The sequence below is a fragment of the Nematolebias whitei genome, chromosome 7 (genome assembly GCF_014905685.2).
Source record: "Nematolebias whitei isolate Nwh7 chromosome 7, NemWhi1, whole genome shotgun sequence".
Classification (NCBI taxonomy): domain Eukaryota; kingdom Metazoa; phylum Chordata; class Actinopteri; order Cyprinodontiformes; family Rivulidae; genus Nematolebias; species Nematolebias whitei.
This window is the reverse complement of record NC_056504.1, coordinates 6,185,928-6,198,022: the sequence shown is the minus strand read 5'-3', so window position 1 is coordinate 6,198,022 and position 12,095 is coordinate 6,185,928. Positions and strand designations below refer to the sequence as shown.

At 41.8% G+C, this 12,095-nt stretch overlaps 1 protein-coding gene across 1 annotated transcript; it reads left to right on the top strand.

Annotated features, from left to right (window-relative positions):
* The first annotated feature begins 1,589 nt into the window (after positions 1–1,589).
* LOC119412199 (guanylin-like) lies at positions 1,590–2,334 on the top strand. Its single transcript, XM_037679177.1, has 3 exons — positions 1,590–1,739; positions 1,954–2,146; positions 2,276–2,334. The coding sequence occupies exons 1-3, from the start codon at positions 1,665–1,667 to the stop codon at positions 2,332–2,334; spliced, it is 327 nt and encodes a 108-aa protein (XP_037535105.1). The 5' UTR covers positions 1,590–1,664.
* The last annotated feature ends 9,761 nt before the right edge of the window (positions 2,335–12,095 follow it).

Genomic DNA, 12,095 nt, shown 5'->3' with positions numbered 1-12,095 from the left:
GTTGACCTTTGAAAAAACAATTCACTGAAAAGGTGAAACATCAGCTCAGTTTGCTCTGAGAGATGAAAATGTCATGCAGTTTGATAAAAGTTAACACACCTGGCACTGTATACAATTCAGAGTTTTTGGTATTATTTCAACTATGTCTGTTTTATTTAAACTCCTAAAGTGACAACTGAATGATAGTTTACTTTCACTTTAAATGCAGTCCTTAAACCAGCTGTTGTCAACAATCTGTAGAAACAATACACACACGTAGGCTTCTTGATTGCAGTTAATGAAAATGCATTTTTATCTATGTGAATTTACACGTTAATCAGGAAAAAAATGACATATATTACTCGTTTTAATTTTACACACAAAAGTGGTTAGTTTTATTCCCATCGCCATTTATTTTTTCCCGTTAGTAATGACAAGATTTGTGAGTGTGTTAACTACATCATTTATTATTATTTATTATGTTGTCAACACTTTTAACACATCGTGTCTAAATTAATTTGATTAATTATCACTTCATACAGCAATAATTACAGATTTTACCATTTTATTTTTCATACCAGTCGCAAAAATGTTAGATAACAATCAAGCAGTGAGGATGCACTGGGCCACTCCCAGTCTGTTAGACTGAAAGTCCTTTATAGTCTGCATGAAGAACGAGGCTTCGTGAGCTCATTATAAACTCCCAGATGTGTTGCCTCCATGCCAGCTGCTTACAGTGTTGTGTGTGTGGTTACCCAGTTGGTGCCACACCAAAGCAGAATTAATGGAGCATTCAGGCCCTGCTTGTTATTTACCAGAAGGTCAAGGTCTTCATTAAAATGCTGCTGACCACTAAAAAGAGCAAGCCTGTAACCTGCAGTGAAATGCATCTATGAATATTTGTTTTTTGGTGCATCTGAAGGATTTACAGGTTCAATTCAATTCCCTGAAAGCTTTCCCAGCTGCACTTCTAAATGCTCTATTTCCAATAAGCCCCATTTACATTTTTAACAATAATTAATTCAGATTTGGCTAAGCACAATGGCTGATCTAATCAAATGATCCATATGTTTGACGGCTTCAGGAGCAATAATCAAGTCATCCAGTAAGTTGTGTTTTCTGCACAAAGGGCTAATGAGACCTTTTCAGATCTTTGACAAGGCCAAGAATAATATTTGCATATAAAGTGTATGGTGTCATTTAGCATTGTTCTGTTTGAAGTTGCTCATAAACTGTTTTGCCCTGACTGGCAGACACTTTTTCAATTTAAACAAAATTCAACAATAGGCGTAGGTACGAAAGCTGTGTAACAATAACGTGGTGGAGGTTTGTCATCATCCTTTATGCTCCCGTTACTCTTTAACCCACCAGGTGAGAGCAGCTCAAGGCACCACAGACATGTGAGCCACACATCCATAAACCTAATCAGACAGAGGATGAGGTCAAAGTTGGATTTATGGATTGATGTTTACAACCTTGTAAAAATGCATCAGTACTCATTAACCCGTGAGAAAAAACATTGCTCTCATTTGTGACAGTTCTGGTCACGTGACGCTGAGCTGCAGGGCTCAGGTGTTTAAAAGACGGCCGAGGGAAAGTGAGCAAGCAGACACACTGAGCAGGGCGACTGCTGAGAACAACAAGAAACAAACAGGCTGCAAAACAAACTGCTGTTAGCTGCCACCATGAAGGCCACAATCACCACCATTACACTCGTTGTCCTGGCTCTTGGCATGACTTCTGAAGCTGTGCAAGTTGAAGTAAGTTCTCCTTTTTTGCATGATCTTGACATGAGCATGTGTCTCATCATTTGATCTGATGAGAGCACCGGACTGGATGGTATTCTCTGCCCATTAGGAGAGGGACCGTTATTGCAGAAATACTGATGCAAACAAAAGTCATGCATTAAGCACTTAAACTGCATGTTACTTAATATATTTACAAAAATGAGCCAAAATCTCTTCTTTGTTTCAGGAAAATGGATTGTCTTTCTCGCTGGAGGCTGTTAAAAGATTGCAGGAGCTGGCTGAGAGCAGAGCAATGACCGGACAACAAAGCCCACGGCTCCGGGCGAGCACCATGTCCTTCTGTGCTGAGCCCATGCTGCCTCAGGAGCTGCTGCCCCTCTGTAAGCAGAGAGGAGGCTCTGCTTCCCTGATCAGACTAGGTGAGATTATTATAATTTCATGAATTCAAATAAGGGCTGGTTTGAAGGGTAGAAGGCCACATCAGGTCATGAATGTAAAAAGCAACGACTCAGCAGAGACTGTTATTATTATTATTGTCTTTATTTCAGCTGCGGTTCCCATGGATGTGTGTGAGATCTGTGCGTTCGCCGCCTGCACTGGTTGCTAAAAACACTTTCTGCCAGCCTGAGACGCCTCGCCTTGCTTAAGACTACTGATTCTTCCCCCTCCAATCCCCTTGATACCTCGTTCAGAAAAATTATATTATTTTTTTACTCGCTATGATGAGCCAAAGGCTTCATCTATGAAATCTGATGCTGCCCAGTTTGGCGTCTGATAAAATATTTTACCGTTAGTTCGAAAATGTCACAAAAAATAAAATCCAGACTGAGGAATGTTCTGAAAGCTGTTACTATTTAAATCTGTTTATTTTTCTGCCAACAGCCCTTTACCAAACTGTCTATTTTTGCTTTTTATGTTGTATGTTACATTTCTTGTGCCTTGCCTCATAATATTTAAAAAATGTTTTCTTTTTACGTTTTTCCACTTATATTATTGTTGTGTTAAATAAAAGCTTTTATCAGTGAACTGAGCGTACATTGTTCTCTTTCATGGAAATTGTTATTACTGTTAATGCCATAATTAACTTTATACATTTTTGTGGAAAGAAGTTCTCTTTTTAATTTATATACAAATATGGATATGTTGGTCCCCTTACAGCTCAATGGAGCAACACTTTATTATTTGCAAAAGTGATTCCATTAAAGCAATAGTTAAATCTTTAAAAAACTGAAAATTGTGAAAAAGTTTTATTTATCTGTCACTTCAGAAAGTGAAACTCATCTATTACTTTAGGGGATTTATTATACATAGAGTGAAATACAAAGTACTTCAAGCGTTTATTTCTTATAATTATGCCATATGGATAGTGAAAAAACTAAATTATGTGTCTCGGTGTGGGAGTTCAGTTCTCTCAGCTTCCTACAGTCACAAGATGGCACCAACAAGCCACACCTGTGGACCATCGCCCTGATGAGCTGTAGGAGTACAAAAGGCTGCAGAAGACCTCCCTTCGCTGCTGAAGCATTACATGCCTGACGCATGAACTTCTGCTGCCTCTGTTCGTGGACTCTCATTGTATGACCTTGAGTTGTGACTTCCTCAGCTGTCTCCTCGCCTTCCAGCCATTTACCTACCTCTAACTCTCCTCGGACGGCTTCCTTCGCTCACTGGAACCATTGGATCTGTTGCTCCTTGGACAATCCACAACTCCTCCTGAAAGAAAGAAAACTGTTACTCACCACACCTCAAGTTACCCATACTGAACCTTCTCCTCGCTCTCCAGGGTTCCAGCCCCTCACCGTGCACATTGCTGAATATATCACTAGCTATGTTTACATGTGCAACATTTTTTGACCGGATTATGTTTTCAGATTAAATAATTCAAATGTATTGTTTACAAGGGCACAATCTGTTCATGACGAGCGTTCACATGCAGCAGGCTTTGTTCTGAACAGAAGTACTGACATGCGCAGAGTGGTAAACTCTCCTTTAAAAAAACACAGAAGAAGAAGTTCTAATTCCGGTTTACTTCCGGGATGAACTTAAACAAACCTGAGTGTCCAAAATGGACCCGCGACAGGTTTTAATGACGGTGGAGATGTTGCTGCACTCCCTGACTGAGCTTCAGGTGATACAGATCATTTTGAGCTCTTTCAAAGTTTCCAGTAGAAATGTTGTGTCGCTCAACGACCAGTTTTGCTTCCACGACATGCTAATATTATTAGCATTAGCCAGGCGGAAATGACAAAGTCGCACATGCGCACTAGGTCAGTTTTCACCATCAGATAAAAACGAACAGATCAAGTGTTTACATGCGCACCATTCGGCGGATGAATCGGCGTAAAGCACCCGTTTCGTTTTGATCACAAATGATTTTGGATCACGCTGAATAAACAAAAAATAAACAAAAAATAACTCGAACGGGGCGTTTACATGACACGTTTTTATCCCGAACGGCCGTTTGATCCGATTACTTATGTCCATGTAAACGTAGCTACAGTACTGTAACTAAACACTGATAACTTTTACCTGGTCTTGAAGCCTGTTCAATTCAGTCCATATTCTCTGGGTATACTGTTAAACTTTACGACTGTCGGCGAGGAAGAGGGCCAGCACCGGAGGAGGGGGCATGCCAAAAACACCATCTTAGCACCAACATAACTGGTTTGTTCCACTTTGGAGTAAGCTGTTGGGGGAAGAATCGTTTTTTTTGTTGTGTGTTTCCTTGACTGATGAAGCCTTCTGGATGGAAGGTGAAACATTCAGATGACCTGATTGAAAATTGTTGTATTGCATACCTGGATTATTGAGTCACACTCAGAAAATTAGAATATTCCACAGCCAGCTTTTGGTACCTCTGTCAGTGTGGGCAGGAGCCGAGTCCTGCTGGAAAATGAAATCAGCATCTCCATAAAGCTTGTCAGCAGAAGGAAGCACCAAGTCTACAATAACAATAATAATAATGTGTTATGTGTTGTCATCATTGTATGTTCCCATACAATGATGAAATTGTCTCTCTGCATTTAACCCATCCTTCCCCAGGTGGAGCAGGGGGCAGCTATTGAGGGCACCTGGGGAGCAATTGGGGATAGAGTGTGCTGCTCAGAGATACCACAAGATGTGCAGTGACTTGGGGATTGAACCTTGGACTTTCAGGTCTCGAGTCGGCTGCCCTGCATCTACCCCATCTCGGCCCCAAAATGTCCTGGTAGATGCTGCGTTGACTGTGGACTTCAGAAAACACAGTGGACCAACACCAGCAGAGGACATGGACCCAAACCATCACTGACTGTGGAAACTTCACTCTGGACTTGAAGTAACGTGGATTCTGGGCCTCTTCACTCTTCCTCCAGAGTTTGAGACCTCAATTTCCAAATGATGTGAAAATGTACTTTCATCTGAAAAGAGGACATTGAACCACTGAGTCCAGTCAGCAGGTAAGACACTTCTGATGTCATCTCTGGTTCAGGAGTGGCTGGTCTTGAGGAATGAGACATTTTATAGCTCATGTCCAGGAGTTAACGAGCTGATTAGGCTGTGAAACCAGGAGGGTACAATACTGAATCACTTCAAAATATTCTAATTTTCTGAGACACTGAATTGTGTTTTTTCATTATCTGTAAGCCATAATCATTGAAATGACAAGAAATAAAAGCTTGAAATATTTCACTCTGTGTTATGAATCTATAAAAAACATGAGTTTCATTTTTTAAATGACTTTTTTTTTTTTACTTTTTCACGATATTATTATTTTTTTTAATTCGCCTTTATTCTGTATGTGAAAAGTAAACAAACAAATAAATAACTGGCCTTGGAACTGATTTTTATTTTATTTTACAAAGATATGCTAAAATAGTTTGAACAGATTTGTTGGTTTTGCATTTTAGTCATATTTCAAGTAAACTGTGACTGTAATTAGTAGCAATGGTGCTTTAAAACTTTTCATTGGTCATTAAGCTTATTTAAAAGGAACAAAAAGCTGCTAGGTAGTTTGGTATTGTTGTGTTTACCACACTGAACATAGGCCAGAGAATGCAAAGGTTACAGTTGAGGCAAAAATTAAATGGTACAAGACCATCTCTAAGCAGCTTTATAGTCCTCTGACCACAGTGTTATGTTGTTTATTTGTTATATGCAGGTTAATACAAGGTCATCAATGTCATGAAATGTTCAGGATGAGAAGAATCAATTTGATTTGTTAAAAACAAAAAGACAAGCTAACAAGAAATACTAAAGCATGCAGTAAGGGTACAAAATAAACTAGAAAAAAAGAGTAAAATTTACTAGATTCAAAAGAAATATAGTAAACAACAACATGGTAGAATATAACGGGCCAAGAGACTTCTTCAGTCTGAGATCTTGCAAAAAGATCTCAGACTGAAGAAGTCTTTTGGATAAAAGACAAAACATTTCAACAAACCAGAATTCATCCAGAGGACCTGACTGAACCTCGTTAGATAAGGTTGACTGTAGCCAACCTATCAAGATGTAGACACAAGAGGACGTGCAACTTCAGTTTGATCCGGCAAGTATTGAGGAAAACAGCCAATAGAACCATCCAAGTGAGGCAGCACGGTGGAGCAGTGACTGGAGCTGTTGCCTCACACTGAGAAAACTCTACGGACACTTCCTGGATTGGGGCCTTTCTATGTAAAGTTTGCTTGTTCTCCCCATACATTCATCTCCAGTCACTTGGTTTCCAGTGTTGTTTCATGTTAGGTTCATGGATAACTACATCGTACCCGGGTGTGAGTGAGAGTGTGAATGGTTGTCTCGTGTGTCTCTGTGTAGACCTGTGATGGACTTGCAACCTGTCGCTGCACAGTGATGGATGGATGGACGGACGGACGGACGGGTGGACGGATGGACAGAGGGACATACAGACAGACAAACAGATATACTGTATGGATAAAACCATCCATAGTCATACATGCCAAACTGCAAGATCAAGCTGCATCATTGTTACCATTTGTCACACTGTAAAGTTTATAATGGCCTTGGCTTGAGAAGAACCAGGTCGACTCCACTGTTGGCAGAAAAACACCAAAAAGAGATTGTAATTCACAAAAATACATGACAAGCTCCAGTTTTTTAAATCAATTTTATGGACTGACGAGACAAAATCAAAGTGTTTGGGCCAGTCACATCAGTTTTTTGTTGTTTATTATTTTATTTTTATTTGTATATTAGTTAAACCCCCTCATTATATTATGTTGGAAACTAGTTCAGAAAAGCCCTTAATAAAGAAAACATTGGAAGATAATGTATTTTTGTTCTAAAATTAGCAGTTTCACAAAATTTGTAGAGGTGTTTAATTAAAGGCTGAATGTTACTCATCAAATCTGGCTCAAAATTAAACTCAACTCCCCTAAGGAAGGATAGCTGTCTCATTTAATCACATCAATGGACCGGCACAACAATATTAACACATATGTTACATGCCAGGCACATTGGCATTAATGTTTTGCTTTAATAGATATGGTTTGAGTGAAGTAAACAGCCTTTAATTGTTTTGGGCTGTGGCCTTTTCTGCCCGCCCATAAATAGGCTGGTTTTGGGGAGCTCGCTCTCTCTTGGGCGCACTCTGCTTTTTGGTACTCTCTGATCCCACATTGTTGGAGCTTTTTATTTTGGCTGCCCTTGTTTTCCCGGGGCACTTGTTTTGTTTCTTCTCTCCCTTTGTCCTGGAGCTGTGGCCTGCTGTCGGTGGCCCCAGCCACCTCACGTAATTTTTTGTTAACTTTTTTGTAGATTTGTCGTCACTTTGACCTGGTGGGACTGGTAGCCCTGTTTTCATCTCTTCTTTTTTTTGTAGTAGGTTTTTCATAGTTTTTAGGCAGGTGCCCAGTGGCTTCGACGGCCCTGTATAGGGTTGGCCCGCTGTGGTACCTTTTTGTTCTGTTTGGCCGGCCCACCAGGTCGTCCTTTAAGTTGTACTTTGGATTTTTTTTGTGTTTTTTCCTGGACACGGGAATTGGGGGTTCTTAATAATATTTTTTGTTTCCTTTTTCAGGAAGCAGCAGCTTTAATAACTGAAAGTTGAACCCTCATTTTTGTCTTGTGTCCTCTTTAATATGTTGTGCCCTTGGTGGACGTAACATATATTTCATCTGTATTACAACATATGGCATCTGCTCAAGCCCCATTCAGACTGAAATTTCCCTGACGTCAAAGTTCAGTACGCTGAATAATTTATTCTGTGCAGCCAAACGTTATTATCATGCTGGTGAAGTGTCAGTGCAGAGCTCCATCTATTCGCAGCATGCCAGCACAGCTTCATATCTGCAATGTTTGCAGAGGATGCATAACAAAAAACAAGAGATTACAAGTGATCAGTCTGATCTTGTTTGCTGTACTTATTTTATTTTTATAACCTGACAAGTCGATTACATTGGGCTGAAAACAGGAAAAATGAAGTAAAAGCAGCTGTGAAACCACCAACTTAAACTTTTGAACTTTTCACTTTAACATAACAGGGTCTCAGTTCCTCAGGAAACAATGTGCTGAATTGTAACAATAAAAGGAAAATGTGATCAAGTAGGTCAATCAACATACAAAACTATTCATGACCTTCATTGTTGACATCAGCCTTATTTTATTGCTGATAGTGCTGTAGGTTTTCCACTGCCTTGAGTTGTGGCTGCGAGGTTGTCGGTGCTTTCCGCAGTGACCATCCTCGAACTCGGTGGTGGAAACCTTGGGTTAGGGAGACTGTCAAGCTGAAGAAAGAGTCCTATCAGGCCTTGTTGGCCAGTGGGACTCCAGAGGCAGCTGAGGAGTACCAGAGGGCCAAGCGGTGTGCAGCCTTGGCTGTTGCTGAGGCAAAAAATTTGGATGTGGGACGAGTTCAGTGAGACCCTGGATAACGACTCTCGATCGGCTCAGAGGAGATTCAGGTAAACCATCAGGTGGCTGAGGAGGGTAAGCAGCACTTTACCAACACTGTGTTCAGTGAAAATGGAGTGCTGTTGACCTCAACGAGTGATGTCATCAGGAGGTGGAAGGAATACTTCTCTGACCTTCTCAATCCCACTGGCACATCTTCCATGGAGGAAGCAGAGTCAGGGGACTTTGAGGTTGATTCATCCATAACCGTGGCTGAGGTTGCCGAGGTAGTTTAAAAACTCCATGGCGGCAAGGATCCAGGAGTGGATGAGATTCACCCTGATTTCCTTAAGGCTCTAGATGTTGTGGGGTTGTCTTAGTTGACATGCCTTTGCAACATTGCGTGGACATCGGGGGCAGTGCCACTGGATTGTCAGACTGGGGTGGTGGTTCCCCTCTTCAAAAAGGGGGACCGGAGGGTGTGCTCCAATTATAGGGGCATCACTCTCCTTATCCTCCCTGGTAAGGTCTATTCAGGGGTACTGGAGAAGCGAGTCCAATCATTGGTTGAACCTCAGATCCAGGAGGAACAATGTGGGTTCCATCCTGGCTGTGGAACACTGGATCAGCTCTTTACCCTCAATAGGGTCCTCGAGGGGTCATGGGAGTTTTCCCATCCAGTCTACATGGGTTTTGTGGACATGTAGAAGGCATTTGACTGTATTCCTCGGGATACCCTGTGGGGGGTGCTCCGTGAGTATGGGATTGGGGGCCCCTTGTTATAGGCTGTTCGGTCCCTATACCAGTGGGGCAAGAGTTTGGTTCGCTTTGCCGGTAGTAAGTCGGACCCCTTCAGGGTGGGAATTGGACTCCACCAGGGCTGCCCATTGTCACAGATTCTCTTCATAACTTTTATGAACAGAATTTCTCAGTGCAGTCAGGGGGCGGATGGACGGATTCCAGTTTAGTGGCCTCAGGATTCCATCTCTGCTCTTTGTAGATGATGTGGTCCTGTTGGCATCATTGTGCCGTGACCTTCAGCTCTCACTGGAGTGGTTCACAGCTGAGTGTGAAGCGGCTGGGATGAGAATCAGTACCTCCAAATCTGAGGCCATGGTCCTGAAATGGAAAAAGGGTGGATTGCTCTCTTTGGGTCAAAGGTGAGGTTCTGCCTCAAGTGGAGGAGTTCAAGTATCTCGGGGTTTTGTTCATGAGTGAGGGAAGAATAGAGTGTTAGATTGACAGACGGATTGGTGCAGTGTCTTCAGTATTGAGGACTCTGTACTGGTCCGTTGTGAAGAGGGAGCTGAGCTGTAAGGCAAAACTCTCTGTTTACCATTCAGTCTACATTCCTACCCTCACCTATGGTCATGAGCTCTGGGTAGTGGCCAAAAGAATGAGATCATGGATACAGGCAGTTGAAATGATTTTCCTCTGCAGGGTAGCTGGACTCTCCCTTAGAGATAGGGTGAGAAGTTCAGTTATCTGGGAGAGACTCAGAGTAGAACCACTGCTCCTCCACATCGAAAGGAGCCAGTTGAGGTGGTTTGGGCATCTTGTAAGGATACCCCCTGGGCGCCTCCCTAGGGAGGTGCTTCAGGCATGTCCAACTGGGAGAAGACCCTGGGGAAGACCCAGGACACACTGGAGAGACTACGTCTCTCGGTTGGACTGGGAACACCTTGGAATCCTCCCAGAAGAGCTGGAAGTGGTGGTTGTGGAAAGAGATGTCTGGACCTCCATGCTCAAGCTGCTGCCCCCGCGACCCGACTTTGGAACAAGTGGAAGATGATGGATGGATGGATGGATGGATGGATGGATGGATGGATGGTTTTCACAGCAGCTACTTGTCCTGCATGCACCAACAGTAAAAAATCATTTTCTGTTTTTCTAGTCTTTATCAACATTTTTTTTAAAACTTCAAAAACTTATCAACAGCTGGATGTGGCACTACTTAAGGAATTCACTTTTATGCATTTTATGCTGTTATAGTTTTAAATCACAGGTTGCTCACTCTGTGTGTCATCAGTGTCCTCATAGACAGGAAATAATTGTTCCTAATTTGTGCTGCAGCCGTCTGGAACATTCGCAGGAGACGATGAAATTGAAGGTCTTACTGGTGCTGCAGAGAAAAACCACTGGGGTTAGATTTTGCTCCTAAACGGCCCGTGCATGTGTCTGAGGTGTGACACTGCATGGTTTTCTGTCTCTGAGATGAAATGGACACTTGCGCTTGTGATTTTGATAATGAACCCTTACGTGTGCACCTCAATCAACCTCCCATGCAAAAAACTGTGCCAAAAACCGACCAGGAGACGAAGAACATGGACAGCTGTTCTGAACTGAAACTTTTCAGGGTGGTAGACTGAAGAGAGAAACTGGAGATCAACGGATGTGCATGAGTGGGAAGCTTCAGTGCAGCTGACACAAACTGTGGTACAAATAGAAACGTGCTCATCAGCTAAGTGCCAATCGGCTCACGCCCACAGAGGCGACAACCACAAATTGGCCTTTCATTGTTGACTGAAGAGCTGTGACTCACACACGTCAGCTCAGGAGGACAGCTACTCCTTCTCACCGAAAACAATCCCCTCCGTTTAGATTCACAGCATTCTGCCTCATCTTTTATCATAAAACAGTGACTAACATTCGTTTGGGTTTTGGCAGCTATCAGACATTTTAAGCTGATTTGTGTTATAAGCATTTTGTGATGGTTTTAATTAGAAAACAAACAGGCTCTGTATCTAAAGTCAAACTCCGATGAATCTGAATGCACCCATCAGTTGGTTACCTGGACATGACACTGCGCTGGTTAATGAATGCAAAAAGCAGCAGACATAGTGGGGATGTATAAAGATGTAAATAATGAATTATTCATAACTAATGCCCTTTTTTATTTCTCAGAAACTAGATTCTGCTCACCACCAAGGGCAAGAGGAGATAATGTTTTTGCCAGTGTGTGTGTTTGTGCATGTGTTTTAAAAGTAAATTCATGAACCACTGGACAGATTTTATTGAAATTCTCAGAAAGTAATCACTGAATGTGCATCTACAACTGAACAACTTTAGGAATCAGCACAATTCAAGATGGCCTCCACAGATAAGTAATATCCGTGCAAAAATAGCTGTAACTTAATGTTTCATATATTTAAGTAGAATTTGGTGTGGTAATGGCTCAACGTTATCCACCAACACATACAGTATGAGCAATATACAGCGCAGAATGTTTCTTCTAAAAACTTCAGCGTTATTTGTTGGTCATCTATGTCTGTCTGTTAGCAAAACATCTGGAGGGATTTTGATGAAACTCTCTGAGAGAAGTCATTATCATAACCTTTGGAGTCAGTTCTGTTAAAGATGACCAAAGCAATATTAGCCAACACAAAAATGGCAATAACAAGTCAATTTTATAGATTTCGATGGAAAAAACATTGGTAATAGTTCAGAGTCATTTTCACGTTGTCTGACTTCGGTCACATCAAGATATCGCATTATTGCTTGAAACTGTGCATTAACATTTGCAAGGTCTGACCAAAACAGTTT

Bases quoted from the DNA above. Each gene is read 5' to 3' on its own strand.
- LOC119412199 (XM_037679177.1), top strand. From the start codon at position 1,665: ATGAAGGCCACAATCACCACCATTACACTCGTTGTCCTGGCTCTTGGC. The intron at 1,740-1,953 runs GTAAGTTCTCCT...TCTTTGTTTCAG, and splicing joins CTGAAGCTGTGCAAGTTGAA to GAAAATGGATTGTCTTTCTC. The intron at 2,147-2,275 runs GTGAGATTATTA...TCTTTATTTCAG, and splicing joins TGCTTCCCTGATCAGACTAG to CTGCGGTTCCCATGGATGTG.